Source organism: Cottoperca gobio, chromosome 11, assembly GCF_900634415.1.
Source record: "Cottoperca gobio chromosome 11, fCotGob3.1, whole genome shotgun sequence".
NCBI lineage: Eukaryota > Metazoa > Chordata > Actinopteri > Perciformes > Bovichtidae > Cottoperca > Cottoperca gobio.
In genome coordinates, this window is record NC_041365.1 from 20655143 (window position 1) to 20672606 (window position 17464).

General features: G+C 45.6%; 1 protein-coding gene across 1 annotated transcript in view; it reads right to left on the reverse strand.

Annotated features, from left to right (window-relative positions):
- Positions 1–243: 243 nt before the first annotated feature.
- The window catches only part of hivep3a (HIVEP zinc finger 3a), a 34236-nt gene continuing 17015 nt past the window's right edge, over positions 244–17464 (reverse strand). The window contains 7 exon segments of the mRNA XM_029442587.1: positions 244–1467; positions 2667–3169; positions 3963–4034; positions 4115–4272; positions 6514–6698; positions 7653–10247; positions 10249–11816. Coding sequence (XP_029298447.1) covers positions 955–1467; positions 2667–3169; positions 3963–4034; positions 4115–4272; positions 6514–6698; positions 7653–10247; positions 10249–11451 — 5229 coding nt within the window. The 5' untranslated portion in view covers positions 11452–11816 and the 3' untranslated portion in view covers positions 244–954.

The window sequence follows — 17464 nt, forward strand, 5'->3', positions numbered from 1 at the left end:
CTCTTAGCTCTATTCGCTCTCTCTTACTCTCTCTATATATCTCTATCTATACTCTCTTATATATCATATCTCATCTCTAATATCTATCTATAATCTCTCTCATATCTCCCATATATAAAAATGCCAAACTCAAGGCTTCAAAACAGCCTTAAAATTCTATAAACAAGGGTGTCGCAGCCAACACTTTGGTTTTCATTGATTTTTAGTTTAAACTCAAAAACCACACGCGTAGCACAGTTTTAATATAAATCTGAAAAATGAGAAGTTTAATGGTAAACATGAAAAATGACAGAGTGATTGTATCATTTATAAAAGCAACAACACAAAAATACATGTTTCTGTGTATGAAAAAACTGCTCGTAGCTACCAGGTACGCGAAACAGGGTTCCTCTGGGTATCAAATTATGTGTCAGTGCAACTCCGAATGTCTGGATCTGAAACTTCTTTTTCCTGAAGACTTTAGAAAAGGAGGCGATCGTAAACCCTGCTTCTTTGAAACACAAACAAAGACGACAACAACAAAACTAAAAAATAATAGTAATCACAGCCTTTAAGAATGACGTTTCAAACCACAATCGTGACATAAAATTGCACTTCAAAATACTGGTCGGGTGAATAAATATGTACCTTTCTATATCCATGTTGGTAATACAGTACAATAACACAGCAACAGTATAGTAGAGCTGTCAAAGGGTTAATAAGGAAAACTGATTCAAACTTTGTCTATTTTCATTCCAGCTGCTTTTGCATATAGTACAGAATTTGCATAATAGCACATAAATAAATTAACACCGATGACATCAAACAAGAGGGTAAAAAAAGATTTACAAAACATACTGCATATCTAACATAGTGTCTATATATATATTATTCATATAATTACATAACAGCGTCATTCAGAAGCGGTGCTGAAGTGCTCTTGCCTTTTGTTGTCCCTTCGGACCCTCCCCCCTATCAGAGTTGTGTCTGCGGGGAAGGAGCCTTTTTTTGGCCTCGGGTGGTCTCGGGGTGAACGTGTCTCTTGTCCGTGTCGACGTCCGGATGCCTCGCCTCTGTCCCGGGACTCGCCGGTCGTTGGACGTCGAGGCATCCGTGCGTGTGTCTGTGTAGTAAAGTGTCTGAGCGGCTGCTCCGGGACGTCCCGCCTGAAGCCTCGGGGTCCTGCGTGCTGCCGGCCGACGTCTCTTCCAGAGTATCTCGTGGCTGCGGTGGAGGAAACCTCGCAGCTTTGTCCCCCAGTCTCCAGGACGTCCCGGCGGCTGTGGCTGCGATGGGTCTGCTCACCAGGCTGTACAGAGGCAGGGTGGACCTGGGCTGAATCATGTGAATCCCCCCGATGGGAATCAGGAGGCTGGGGGTCCTGCTCGGCTGCTGGGAGTGCAGAGGGAGGTGACTCAGGAGGTTGTGGACTCCCCGAGCCCGCGTGGGATGTGGGGGGAAGTGGGTCGCACCGACCTCGTCCACAGACTGAACAGGATACAGTAGAAACAAGATTTAAAACAACAATCACTAAACATGTTGTCGATCGATCGCGATGACTCAGCGATTATTCGATTATCTTTCTTTCTAAGTTTGTTGTTGTAATACTCACGTCGGCCACAAGAGGCTGAAGCGTTGATGTGTTTAAAATCTCCGTAACGCATTAAACACACGGTTATATTGCGTGTTAGCGAGTTCTGCAACATTACGTCATAACTTTCTTTAGCTAGAAATGTATTTTTAATCCCATTTACAACATGTGGTGCACTTCAGTCTCCTGTGGTCAAAATAGGTATTACAACAGCTGTTGTTGTTGTTGTTGTTGTTGTTGTTGTTGTCGTTCTGCGTTGCAGCGCCTTGAGATTGCTTGTAGCTTGGAAAGGCGGTTTACAAATACAATTTATTATTATTACTTTTCTAAACTTGCCAAAACCTTCATGAACACAGGAAAGAAAACATTTATAGAATTTTATTTAAAAAGAAAAAGTTAACCTTTGATTTTCTTGCCCCCTCCCCCGAAAATCTATACGAGAGATTATAAAGAAAGGTCAAGGGAGTTACAAATCTTTTAACATAAACTGTGTTTACGTTTGTATGAAACCCGGCGACAGGTGTAGAAGTGTGTGCGTGCGTCTCGTGCTCTACATCAGGGAGGAGGACGCGGTGAGGTTGCACCAACACAACCACAGTTCTTTTTATTAGATCCACATGTGGTTCCAATCTTTGGTGTTTAACAATCGTCCCGCTTCTCGTTTTATCGGCGGCTGCCCAGAGAAAACACGTCGCGTCTATTTGGGAGCTCGCCCGCATTATTTTAAGGCTCGGAGCGCCAGGCGCGGTGTCAGTGATGTAAAACAAGAGATTTGCCTTTCCTTCCTTTTCCAATAAATGTGCGGCTCTGAAATAACCTCCTGTGCACCAGCCGATCTATATTTGTTCTCGCTGTTGACTTACTGGGATTTAACGGAGCCACACAAGATCAGCTTTGTGATTCATTTAAAACTGTCGGCTAAACTAACAGACGCTTCGAGTCGCAGGTGAGTGAAGACGGCGGTTTGAACAAAAGCCACGTTTTGACCAGCGATAATTATACACACGACAAAAACAGCGAGTCAGAGAAACGATGGCGGGGTCGGTTTAGACGCACGAGATGTCGCCACCAGGTTCTGTTGGAAGCAGAAACTCACCAGTTCTGCTGTCGGTCGGTTTCTGAGGTGAAGACGAGCTCGACACTGAGCAGAGGCGTCTGCGAGGGAGCCCGGCGGCCCGGAGGAGTCCGATCCACCGTGCTGCGCTGTTACCGGGGAAAGACCTCCAACGGGGGAGACGGGTCTCAGAGCGGCGGTGGAGACGTGACAACTGGAGGGGGAGGGAGGGGGTGACGGAGACGGAGGAGTACTTGGAGAGCGGGAGACGGAGGAGGACGCAGAGGCGTCGAAGCGTCTGCGGGCGAACAGAGCTCTCATGGCGCTGGCCGAGCTCTTCTGCGTGGACTCCTCTGATTGGCTGGGTTCAGGCTCCATCGGCTGACCTCCCGCAGGACGTTTCTCTCCGTCAGAAGAAGCAGAGCGAGACATTTCAGCCGCCTCGGACCTGGCGTCTTCATCCCGTCTGCCATCTTTGTCCCTCGCGATGTCGTCCTCATCGTGTCGACTCGTCTCAGGGGGAAGCGGACGCTCTTCACAGACTCCTGTGGGAGAAACAAACGTCTCGTTTCAACACATTTTGTTTTATGCAAACATCTCGTGGAGACCAGGACGTCATGTTGACCCGCGAGGCTGTAAGTGTTCAGTTTCTGGGTGGAACACATCAGAGCCTCTCCCGTGCTTCTCTACATCTTGATATGCTGCTGACCAATGTTTACGTTTCTCTTCAAACAAATGTTCAACGACAGTTATTAATAAAGTCTCCAGCATGTGTCTCAGGTTATAATTGTGGGGAGTCACCAATAAAAGGACGGCTGTATTAATTCAATAAAAGCAAATTACTTCCTGTATCTACTGAGGACAAAATCTGTTTCAAAGTGAACTTCAAATTGACTGTTTTCAGGATTAGATACAAAGTCGATGCCAAAAAGTGAATGCATGAATAAACATGTTACATGCCGGTGAGTTTATATCATCTTTAACTTTCACAGTGTGAAGATATCTATGTGTATAAACAACAACAATAATAAATAATAATAATAATAATTAGAATTTTGGAGTTTTGGAGCAGCTGCAATGTTAGCGTAGCCCTGATCGAACCAAACTCCATTCAGAAAACAACCATTTTAAAAGTTGTTTGCTTGTCGTCTTGCGGAGAGACCTGACAAAGCATCACATCAGACTTTTAACACATCTGCATCATGACGTAGTTCATTCGGCATCATTTTAATCCATAAAATCCCAGTAAAACGTTGCTGTTGTAAACCAGATGAAACTCATGCTGTGAACACGTTTAGTATTATTAAAAAAACCTACCTCATAAAAATGATATCATACCTTCATCTGTGCCATCTGGGTAACAGCAGGTTTCCTTTCCATGTGCCTCGGACCTCAGGTGTTCGGTGAGGCCTGTGAAATACAAAAGACGGGTTGAGCTCGTGATGGAGACACACTGAACACGGAAATCACACAAATTACAACGTCCTCACCTTCGGCTCTGGGAGAAAGGTTACAGTGTTTGCAGTTATATGGTGGCGATTGTGTGACGCCACGGATGCATTTCTGCAGCACACTGGTATTCTGACAGTCCCCACGTTGGCACTTCCCTCCCCCTCCACCATGCAGGACAGCATACTTCTCATTTGATCTGTAGGTGTGAAGAGACAAGAGGTTTCAGTTCCCGAGCGTTCCCCCTCTCAGTTCTCTGTTGATGCTGCTCCTCTCAGGACTGTAGTCACAATCAATATGAGTGTAACTGCAGCTGACGGAGCGGCTCAGCACCTGTAAGCAGCTTTTTATTGCCTGTATTCATCCGGTGTAAGTACGCTATCTGTTTGGCCTTTACTGCACAGTGAGCTCACACTGTGGCAGCTGGAACCGGGGCACCCACTTCAGCTTCAACAGAGCAGCTTTCATAAGCCAACCCCCCCCCCCTCCTCCTCCTCCTCCCCCCCCCCACTGCATTATAACCCCATCCCAGCTCACACCACCACGAGTCCAAACACGGGGAGCCTACGATGTGGCCCAAGGTCCGGGCTTTTTGCTGCAGCCAGCCAATAAAAACAGGCCAGAGAGGGAGGGAAACCCTGGACACCAGCTGCTGCTCCAAATAAGCATGAAACAACACAGAAAATGAAAACACATTCCTACGACAAACAATCGTTCTGATTATAATCGGGTTCTATTTTCTCTGCAGGCTGGAGAAACTCGGCAGGTATCGTAAACGGTGGCTTTTAAAAGTCTTAGAAAACGTTCACGTTAATGAAAGAGAAACACTTCACGCCGGGACACTAACACACTCCTACACCAGCTGCACAGAGCAGCTACATTCATCTGCTTCTCATGCACCTATTCACACCCCAGCTCTGAGGCTCGCTGCCCCCGCTGCCTCACTTTGGTCTTTTTAAGTCCCCGAGACTGAAAGCGAGAGAGAAGGAGAAAGCGAGCAGGCGCGAGGATGACTCACTCTTTTAGGAGCGTCAACATGAGTCACAACAGGGATTTGTTCACAGACACACTCCCCAACCGAAGAGAGACACACAGATGGCACCTTCTCTGCACTCGCCGCGGTGTTTATTTCAGACGGGTATCAGAAGAACTGAGCGCGTCTGCTTTAACCTCGCTGCAAATATAAGTGAGAAGACGAATAAATAACAGAGCTGTGTGCAAATAACTTCACATGTTTGCTCACTGCATTTTAGCCACGTTGTCTTTCTAACACGACCTTTCTGATCCGATCTGCGACTTCTATCCTTTACAATTAAACAAAGAATCACAATTACTCAAATAGTAACTCCAGGTAAACTATTTATTATGAGCTGCTGGTTCACTTACTGTTAAGGTTGTTCATTTATTAGACTTTATATGTTCACTGCGCTGTAAATGAATCTGATTCTGTCCTGAAACATCACAAATAGGACATGTGTGTTGTTTTCACTTAGTTTCAACACATCGTCCACTTATATATATATATATATATATATATATATATATATATATATAGATATAGATATTATCCAGCATTAAGCAGAAGATACCATTTAATGCACTGTATTCAGAACAAGGCTTGAACTTCAGGTTGTTCAAGGTGCCCGCTTACTGTTCATTTTAGAAACTAGAAGAATTGTTCATGAAAGTAACAATTATGCAAAAATGTTTTGGAAATTGAAATAGTGGATTTGAATCAACTTTTACTCGTCGCGCGTGAACACAGCACTCAGTGAAGTTTAGACTTTAGTTTCATGGAAATCGGGCTCGTAGTTTTTCTGTAATCCTGCAGAACAACAGACGAACCAAAGAGAACACTGGACCTCGTTAGTCGAGGTAATCTTCTGGGTTTGACTTTACTACTTAGAACCACTTAAAGTAGAATAATAAGCTTAAATCTCTCAATTTAATCTTAAATTTCAACGCTGTTTGGATGCTTTCCAGCCCATTTAGATTATATATTTAAAAAACAAAACAATAATCCCCTTATGAACATTTAAATGTTCTCTCAGTACATCCATAAAACCAGTTGTCTGCTCTATCCCATTTAGCATGACTCCCTTTAATAATGAATGCGATGTATGTATTATACATTTCATTCTATTAGCGTCAGCGTCAGAATGAAACGTGCTGCAGCTCCATGTGAATGGTGTAAATGAAGTGAGGAGGTAGTTTCCTGGCTTCAGCCCCTCGACAGACGGCTCTATTGGTGCAGACAGCCAACCCTTGGCCTCTCCAACATGGTGGACAGACAACAGTTTCCACAACGTACCACAATATGTGACGCAAGCTCTCAACACTGTGAGTAATGAGGGATTTAATGCTGTAAATACAGACCATATGTCACCAGTAAACGTATTAGCTAATGTTCTTTCTGAACTGTTCATAAGTTCACGCTCACCCTCTCTCAGAGATCCAGACTTCGGGAGGTTGTCGACTTCTGAAGCACGACTGTGATTCCTCCTCCTCGTTTCTCTTCTTCTCTTCCTCCCGCTCCTCTTTGCTGTTCGACCTGTTGTCACCTGCTGACCGCTGTAACTTGCTGGTTCCCTCGTGGTCTCTGCCGTATGACTGGCTGTTGTACACCTACACCCGAAAGAGACATGGGCAAATTCACCAACTCTGCTCCAGCATGCCCAGGGAGACAAAAATTGGGAAGTCTCATTGAACGTTTGTGTTTAATAGCATTTGTTAAAGCACATATACTGTATATATTTTACCAGTGGGCGGCTCTCTTGTAAAGGTTTTTATACTCAACATAAAAATGTAGGGCTGAAAAAGGTTTGCAAAGTATGTTCCCTGCCTTTTTGGGGATTGAGGCTCCCGTTAGAATTGCAAAAATACAATCTTGCAATGCTAACCAACACTTTGTTACACCTTTAATACACCTGAGGAAAAATCAAGAATGTAAACCATGCAGGGGAAACCCCTGGTTCAATTTAACATGAATGTTTGGATAGTTTGAAGTCTATGAGGTACGTATCCATATCCAGGGAATGCATTAGAGCCACCTAAAAAAATCAATATCAGTTTAAGTGTACGCTATATTTTGAATATTTTCACTGCTGTACCTTGCTGTCGCCAGGCTCCATTGACAAAAACTGTCATTTGACCCTGCAGAACACGGGAGTTGCCGGTCTACTGTTGCCTTGGTCGGTTAGTTTGTTTAAGTTATTGTGTGACTTTAGGGAATCTAACCATTTAAAAACACCAAAGTCACACAATAACACAAACGGAAAAGTGAAGCAGTGAAATGACTCTAAATATAGCATACACTTGATTTCTTTAGGTGGCTAAAATACGTCTACTTCAAACAATCCAAACTGTCCCTTTAACTTCAGGCACCAACCATCTAAATGTGGTATCTTGGTTTCAAAAGTGACCTATAGCATGTCATCTACTTTCTCTAAGACATCTGTGTCTGTATATTTTGATCAGTCTAATAAATGTAAAATTCCCTGAAAGTCTCTTGTGGTGGTGGATGGTGCACACACAGAGCTATCTTACTGAACTGTAATCAGGGGTTAGTGTTGTAATTACCTCAGAGGAGCACGGTCTTTTGTTGTCCTCTTGCTCCATTGACTCAGTTGTCCTGACTGTCATGGGGGACAGGGTGTAGATGGAGGGACTGAGCCTTTGCTTGCAGTGCAGCAGAGAGAGCGCTGTCTTGCTGGAGAGGCCAGGTGGGTTGGGGTCATAGTCGCTCGTGGACCACGATGAATACACTGAGGGCTTCTGTTCATCCAGGGTGGAAGGGTTTGGTTTAATGTAGTTCAAATAGCACCAGCTATTACAGGTGCTGGACTGCAGACTGGGGTATGATGGTCCGACATGTGTGACGGGACAATAAACACTTGATAGACGTGTCTGATTCTCCCTTTTGAGATCCTGATTGCACGGGTCCACTGATGGCTTGTCAACACATCCCACCTCCTTCTCCTCTTCTTCTTTTACTCGCTTCTGCTGCTGCTGAGCGATTAGCTCTATGCTGTTTGAAGGGGAAAGCATGCGCTTGTTACCCCCCGAGCCTGATATCCTTAGGCCCTCGTCAGACCACGATGGTACGTCTGGACTTACGTTCCTATAGTTTCTGTATTCAGCTGTTGGGATGCCTATATTGTGTGAAACAGCATCAACCGCATCCTGCGGCCTAGAAAATGTGGTGTATATGGCACATGCTAGGGTGAGGGTGTCTGTTTGGAGACGCACTGCTACTGTCGGAGAAGTGACTGGCCTCAGTAATTCTAGACTGGAAGAGATTTGAGGCACGGACGGACTTACTCGAACCTCTGAATAATCCTCATGTGGTAAGGGAATCTCTAGCTTCAGCCCTGTAGACATGGAGAGGTAGCGAGCTCTGGCTGCGCCTGATGGTCCATGTGAAGGATAGGGATGTGGTGCTTGAGGAGGGGGCTTCTCTGTATGGATGAGTGAGGCCTCTTCTTTTACAGGATCTACATTTGTGAGTTCTGTGCTGCCTGTTAACTGAATATTTTGACTGAGTTTCCACTGGGAGAAGTTCTCTTTGCATTGTAATCTCACTGGATTACGTAAAACTGTGTCACCGGATGAAGGAGAAGCAGGCGACCGGCTGCAGTACACAGAAGTTGGACTTGCTTGAGAAGATGTGGTGGAGGTGACGTGTTCAGGACTACAGCTCTGTATGTTGCACCGTTCCTCCTCTTCCTCATCTGGATCTCTGATAGCAGTATGTCTCATAAGGAGACATTTTCTTCTTTCCCTCCAGCCCACTGCAGAGCGCTCAGGGGACAGGCAACTGTAATCAAAAGACTTACTGCGGGTCTCAGACATGAGGACACTTAGTTGGGGGTCATGGGGCGCCTGCTCTGATGCCGAGCGCCTCATCTCTCTGTGCTGATGCACCCCAGGCACCGTCAACATGAGAGGAGCTCTTGATCTCCTCAGGGGAGTTGATCCTGCTATCTCCATGTCTGGTCTATTCGACTCTTCAAAGGATGTGGAACGACTGGATGCAAAAGATGCACTACTGTCCTGACTAGGGCTGCGGGGCAGGGATATAGAGTCGAAACTGGATTCCCCAGAGGACTGGGCGGCCTCGGCTAGACGTAAGCGCTTCTTCTTTGGAGGAAGCTTTTCAATGGGGAGCTGGGCCAGAGAGGGGCTTCTCTGTGGCCACTGAAACTCATCAGGTTTTTCTGAATGTTTTGCTGTGGAGGTTGGCTCTATTGAGGCCGCTGTGCTCATGTTCGAATCTTCTGTGACCAGTATTTCTGGAACCTGCACACTGTGCTGGCGGACCAGCTTTCGAGATGCTAGTTTTGTCGACTGTTGGGGTGGTTTCTGAGGCACCAGTTGATATTCGTCTTGAGGTGGAGAGTTTTTTGTTGCCTCAGTGCCTTGATTCTCATTGCACAAAGACTCTTGTTTTTCAAATGAACTAGTATGTTGGATTACTGAACAGGTTTGTAGTGTCGGTCTTCTCTGGCCTTCATAAACTACACTGCTTTCCTCTTTACACTGTCCTGACAAGAGGGCAGGAGAGGGTAATGAAGGAGAAGAGGGATCATCAAATTCAAAACTCTCTTCTTTCCTTCTCTTGCGCATCGCTGAGGCTCCTGCTCTGACTGTGTGGTTAATTAGCTGTGAGCACCCCATTTGACTAATTACCACCTCATTTCTGGGATGATGTGCTAAGCACAGGCTTTGCTTGTGTTTCTTATAGCCTTCCCAATCTTTGCATCCAGTGCCACAGGCCTCACACTCATATGGCTGTGGTTGGCTTTGCTTGTGGTCAGGCACAGTGGTAACACTGTCAGGGTAAAGTGAATGAGAAACCTCAGGTTCCTCTTTTGTGAATTCGGCACCAAGTGGGATTTCAATAGCTGGCTGCCGTCTTAGCATCCCATAACGACGGGATGCCGGCTGTCGTTCATCAAAGGACTGACTGAGGCGGAACTTACTGAGGCCGGTGCTGGAGGCGTCAAATGAGCTAGCTGCAGATGGCATTGAGTGACTTCTCAACAAAGGGGCGGTGGATGTTTGGCCAGCAGGCTGCTCAACATTTACGGATACATGATGAAATTTTTCACATGGAACTCCCATGGTGATGGAGCCGCTGTTTTTGTAGCCCAGATCACCAGCTTTGGGGCTGTGGAACAAGTGTTTCTTTCAGAGATGCATTCTTTTGAGACTCTGAACTATTCTTTCTGGAGAGTGAGAATCTCCTGGGTTTTACACTGTCAATTTTACTGGTGTCCACCACTGCCTCGTTGATCGTGATGAGTTTAGTGATATGGTCGATGACCTGCTTCTTGGGGACTGTGAATGGGATGCTTTTGTCCTCCTGACCAGAGGGCTGCTGGTTATGGTTCCGGGACATCCTCTGTAGGTGTCCGAGACGTCCATACTTGCCGAGGATGATCTCGGCATAGCTTTTGGCACTTGTGTTTGGGGGGCTGTCCTGTGACTGCTCAGTACTTTCAGAGCGAGAGAAATAGCCTGATTCTGTACTGCCTTTACTCCCTAAAATTAGAGATGAGGTCTTTTCATCAGATGAGTCTCGAAGACCATGTTTTCCTCTACTTAGACGCAGGGCCAGTCTTTTTTTCACTGCGTAGGAGTCATCATTTCCTCCAGAGCAATCTTTGGGCCTGTCTGTTTCATGACTCTTGATTGAGGCTACGCTGTCTCGTCTCTCTGTAAGTGAGGATGCTGATGATAGCTGTCTGGATTCATCTTCTGACTCAGTGACTTGCTCCTCTAAAGATCTCGGCTCCCCAAGAGCCAGACCTGCCTTCACCCTGTGGGTGTGTGATTTGCGGTGTTTGTACAAGTTACTCTTGGTCTTAAAAGAGAAGCCACATGGGGCACAGGGATAGGGTCTTTCCCCTGTGTGGGAGCGAATATGTTTCTGTAGGACACTAGGCTTTGCACATGCACGGCCGCAGTACGTGCAGACGTATTTGCCTGGTCTCTGAGGCTTGCGCTCACGCTTCTGTTTTGGGGTGCCCTCCTGGGTATCTGGTTTAGACAGGGTGGGGCCACCTGCTGAAGAAGGTGAGCCTGGTGACGGACTACAAACTGTGGTTGCTTTTGTTGCCTCATGTTTGGGTTCCAGCGCTGTATCCGAGTCGACGCTCTGCCGCTGGTGCCTGAGACGTTTACGTCCAGGATGCTGGCGTCTGGACTGTTTGGGTTGCTGTAGCGTGCCATGGGGCTTCGGGGAGCCAGTTTGCTGCTGCCGACGCGGCTGGGAGGGAGACTTAGGCTGCGGGCCTCGGTGAGGAGACTCTGGTTGACAATGTTCTTGACCTGCGGACTGCTCCCCGGTCGTCAGGCAACTATGCAAGGCCTCCATAAAATGGACAGCCTCAGGTAGACACGTGGGATGCGTCTGCCTGTGCCAGGCTACGGAGTGCAAGCCAAATCATTAACTGGATAATAAGTTTAATGTGAGTGAATTCTATCAAATTACATCCACTTTAGTTGACTTCATAATTTTCACTTAAACTTTATCGCTTGAGCACACAATGATGCCATCAAATGTAGAACGGCGGCATCAAAAAATGCAGCCGTGATATGTCATGTGCTGTGGAGGAAGTCCTCTGCCATGCTGACCGAAAGTATCCCATCATGAAGCACTCAGCCAGTCTTTGCTGCCACACAGTCTGACGCTCAGTTGACTCAGCTGATAGGATTCTTCTGTCTTCTCAACAGGAAGATCTGCAAAGACAAACAACATCATTATATAGTGAATACAACTCAACTTTAAACCACACATAACAGTGACCCTCTCTTTGTCAAATATAGATATTTATGTTTCATGTGTTACATAATTCCTGTATGTGTCATATCCCGCGGCTGCTGAATACTTTTAAATTAGAATGGTTTATGTAATACTTTTGTATAAAAATATATCAGCATGCAGCAAATAAAAATGATTATTCTGCTAACATTCTCAGAGAGAGGCACTATGTCCAATGACTGTGACAGGAACATTTCACATAACAGCGTAATCTGAAATTGTCAAGGTCTCCAATGATTTCTAATCAACCATGCATTACTCATTTTAAAACCGTGGAACACAATATTTTTCTGTCGGACAGCCTTACACATCCAACCCACTCCAATAAAATCAGTAAATGCTGCAAGACAAGTTTCTCGTTTTCAGAAGGAAACACGACTTGTATTTCTCTTAATGAATGTTCTTTGCATAATGAATTACATTAGGATTAACTAAGGGACTGTGGCATGCAAGAGTGTCTCTCAACATGCTCTAATCACAGCTCCATGTTTGCCATGTTGCATCGCCCGTGATGGTGATTGGCTGTTAGCTGTGATTGCATTGCACAAGGTGACTGAGTGGAGATGCTGAGAACACCCAATGCTTTTGTGTGCCAGCATACTGAAACAGTAAACAAGGCATCCCACGTACTGACCAGCTGGTTTCCACACCCACGTTCTGGTGGAAGCTGCTGGATTATATCCAAATTACTGATAGCAGGTTGATAACTATCTTTGGTTTAACTTGAGTATACATCGGAGTATTAAACCAACATTACAAAACTCTGTACTTTGTAGAGGACTACTCAGGTGCCATAGGACTAAATCTTTTGTGGTGACACTAATGTAGGTCAGACAGGTAGTGGAAGTGGACTTTTAGAGGAGAGTCATCCTGAAAATAACAACTCAGAGTTCAGACTGAGACGTTCAGAGCCCCCGCACTTGCAGTTATAAAACTAGCACCTGAAAACTAAGGGGACATTTTTTAAATCATGCAATGCTTCTAATTTACACTTGCGTGTGTCACACTTCCGGAGTTAACTAAAGACTTTTAATTTGCACCTCTCATGGTGCAAATGAACCTGGCAGGCAGCGTTTTTATCTTCAACCCTTCTCTCCGCACGGATCCCGTTTCCCCCCCGTGCTTGGCGCTCAACCTCGATGATTCTCTCTCTCTCGCTGAACTGTTGCAAGGCTAGAAAACACACGCCGGACTGTAATGTTGTCAGTGTTAAAGTCAGAGTCAAATTACTACAAATTTAGAAAGAATCGTGCACCAACGTCCATCACAAATCAATTGGTCTGAACCGAATAGCGATGTCAGCAGAACCAACACTTCGGTGCAAAGTCGATGCCATAATTTTGAAAATGTGACATTAATCGTATTTCCCGTTAGTACCGTCAGAGCTCGAGACAAATGGCGTCCGGTGGACACTAGAAAACGTGTTCGGGATGCTTTCCCTATCGAAAGCACTTTAAAGGTTGTGTTTCATCACGGGTCGGCTCACGGGACTTATATTAACGGGTCGGGTCCGGATTTGACGAGGAGATCGAAGTTACATTAACCACGACTAACATTACAAACTTAAATCTTTGACCAAACTGTCGGCAGTCAAGTTGCATTGTGGTTAATGTAGGCAAGAAAAAAACAACACTTTTTACTGTCCATCATTAGTCAATGTTACAGGGGAGGAAAGCTCTTCCCTGTTGTACACCCTTTATTTCTATCTATGTGTCATGTATACTGTGTGTTGCATTGTTGGAGGAGCCTGGGATTTAAGATGCCCATTGCCAACAACGATGCTGTAGCTTTTGTACATGTGACAATAAAGCCTTCGAATCATTCCAAAAAACAAAAACAGTATTTGTTTTCCTGCAGTCATTCTGAAACATCTTGTACCTCTAACTTTTCCTAAAGGTTGATTGGTTGAAGGCATAGGTTATGAGTACAATATAGATAGATATTGTATTTAGTGCACGTCCCATCTGTTCGGGCTACTACAGTATATAACAGCACAATATGAAAGTAGTGTTCTCATGTATTTGCAGTGTGGGCATCAGTTACAGTCTGCAGAGTGAGCTCACAATCTGCAGGTACTCAAACACATCACCTCAAGTTGAGTTAAAAAAAAACCCTCTTATATAAATGTGTGAAAGGCTTCATCCATTCACACACACCACGCAGAAAGAGGAGAATATTGTATAAATGGCTTTTTAAAAATCTTGTCAATTTCCTCCTCTCACACTAATGGGCACCCAGTGGTGGTTCCTATGGTAACGGCCCTAAACCATGTGGTAGCAGATGGAAGGAGAGCTGGAGGGCTAAATTTATCTTCCAGCATCCTCACCGACTACAGAGAGAGGGAGAGAGCGAGGCAGGCGAAGGTGCCTCCCTCCTCGAAGCTACGGCTTTTTTTGGAGAGAAAATCAATACTTTGGGAGTCTTGAGTTCGTACTTCACTGATGCTCTATTCTGCGAGGAGGAACCAGGAATCATTTTAAATTCAAACCCTTCTTTTCTCTTACAAGAGATTTCTGTGTAAAGATATCTATATACAAGCTACAACGTATAAGTGGTTCTCTAAAATAACGTCCCAACAATGACATTCAAAGCATCTGGATGTTGAGAAAGTAGGAATTTCATTGACAATGTCCTGATGAAACACAATGAAAACAACGTGCGGATCTGAACTTGTTTCAACGTCTCGTCGACTCGTCTGAACTTAGCAACAAATGCCCTCATCTGTTGTTTTCCAGAACAATATCAGCGCAGCTTCGTCGGCAGCCTGATAGTGACGCTCTCCAGGGACAGAGGAGAGCCCTCGGGGAGTCGGGGCATACACAACCCTCTGTGTGTGTGTGTGTGTGTGTGTGTGTGTGTGTTGTGTGTGTACCCCGGGAGTGCTCCCCAGTCCACATGGGGGGGGACATGCCAAGCATAGGAGGTTGGATGCACAACACAGGGAGCTCATTCACTCCCCGGCTGAGCTGTGAGCTTTAACACACACACACACACACACACACACACACACACACACACACACACACACACACACACACACACACACACACACACTCTCTCTGCAGCTGCACCGTCTGCATAGATTTAAAACGGCACAAAGATATTCTGCTATTCTCCGGTATGATTTTTGATCCTCATTGATTGTAGCAGCCTTTTGCAATAACAAAGACCCCCCCACATTAGGTCACTCACACACATCGGAATCACTGCAGATGACAGAAAAAAGGATACCAATGGCTTTTTGTTTTTTGTTACCTGGTAGCAGGTGGTGTTGTCCTCCGATTGTGAATGACTGGAGTCGGGGAGAGCGGAGCGAGCCAGAGGGAGGTGAAGGAAGGAGAGAGAGAGAAAGGATGAATGAGAGTGACGAGGGGTAATCGAGTCTCCGCTCTACGTGCACTGGGCTGACAAACAGGTAGCCGAGTATATTATGCGTATGAATGAGGAGGAGGGGACACTCTCTCCCTTTCTATCTCCACCTCTTTCAGACATACACCACCCCCCCTCTCTGTTAGTATCTCTCTTTCAGGTCAAAGTGAAGTAGCAGCTCCTTATTTGGAAGTTGACGTAAGCTTGTGTTTCTTTTGGCAGAGGTGTCGGGCTGCACAGCTGGCAAAGCAGTGAGAGGTAGAGGGGCAGGGTGAGTGAGTGGTTGGTGTTTTAATGTGACCGGGAAAAGGGGGTGGAGGGGGTTACTTCATATTTCTTTAAAAACACAGTTTCCCCATTCAGGTCTCACTTTCCAGCTTAGGTGGAGAGCTGGTGCCGCTGCATTCTGAGAAAACCCTGGAACATTTGAAAACGTATAAGGGCAACAAAACAAAAAAAATGGCACAGGGATCCAGTTTTTAAGAGCTGCTCTGGAGAATGTCCACACACCACAGCATGGTGTTCATGCTCCCGCCAGGGGTCCGGCTGAAACGAGTCCTGGCAGCTCTGACATCACTCCCAGCTCTTTTAATGCCATGGGTTCTCCCTCCCTCCCTCCCTCCCTCCCTCCCTCCGCCAACTGACTTTTTTTCAGCGGGCTGAAAGCTTGCAGACATGTGGAGCATTGAGGGAATACCAGCCGGTGGGATGAAGGCAGGCGGTCAGCCGCTCATCTGGAAAAAGGGGAAGCTGAGAGGGGAATGGAAGAGAGCCCAGGGTGTCCATCCTGCTCTGGGCAACAGAGGGGCCTTGTGAGTATAGGGCTCCCAATTTAAAAAATGGTCAGCTCTGATACTGACCTTTCTGGATTAAAGCTGCTGATGGACAGAGACTTACCTGACCCTTAAAGTCACCTCTAAAGCCGCTTCTTTCAACTTTGCATCAGCAGTTTGGAAATAATTTCAATCGACTGTACAATACCACGTGCATTCGTAAAACACCCCAAACAATATTTGTTTCCATCCCTTTTTACATGCAACAAAGACAGTCTGGCAACGGACTAGGGTATGTGAGGGTTGGACAGGTAGAGAATGGCAATGAAAAGGGCCTGAGGGGTCGGACAAAGAGGCAGAAAGTGACACTCTGACTGGGGTTAAAGTCTAGCAATGTGACATGACCCCGGAAGTATCCATGATAAGAGTCGATCGCTCTAAAGGCTAAAGAAAGGTGCTTCTATACCTTCTTTCTCTTCGCTTTTAGCAAAGGGGACACCGGACCGTACTTAACGAAAGGAAAGGGGATAATACCGTCCCACAATTCCTTGCGTTTCCATCGTTTCAATCGAGGTCAAGGAAACGTAATTAGGTAAAGACATCAGAGAGACATATAGTGAAATGCCGTGGAGCTGAGTTTGAATCGGCCTCTTGAATCACATTACGAGCAGATACGGTAGATTTTGAAATGATCCAACCAAAAAATCCAGCCCAAAGCAGAACTAGCTCCAATAGTCTTAACAATCGATTAACGTTATAATGTCCCACCAACGGTCCAAAATATCAAAGTTAGTCAGTTTGCTCGGAGACACAAAACCTCAGAAATGAGAAGCTGCAACAGTTCACAGTTCTGTTGCACACATTCAGACACGTTCCAAAGCTCACTTCTGGGATTGGTGTACAATAGTTTGCCCAAAGAAATATGATTATTCTGGATTGTAGGCAACAGTTTTTGGCAACACCTGGGTGGTAAAGTCTTCCCTCAGATTGCTGCAGGAACGAGTCTTAAAACACTGAAATAAGTTTGCGTTTTAGCTCCTCCGGTTCATCGTCTTAAAGTCAATTGTTTTTTGGTTGGACGCCTGAAATAAGGCCGGTGGTTTCCAGCAGCTGAAGAGATTTTAACGTTCTGTTCCTCAACATATAATGCGTCAGTAAATACCCCTGTTCGTGAATTTTGAAGCTTTTACGCGTCTTAAAAAAGGAGTTTGCTAACAAGTGGTCAAATGAGACGACTAAACGTCCTCACGCCGAAGACGTGTCCGCCTTTGGCTCCCTGGAGGCGAACAAAACGTGTAAGAATTGTAAACGTTTTTGGCCATAGATCTTATTTCTTGCTATAATCCAAAATCCAATGGAAAAATCCCTTCGGCTTTTTTGTCGAGGGAACCAGGGCGACGCTAACTTCCTGGTTTGCATTTGAT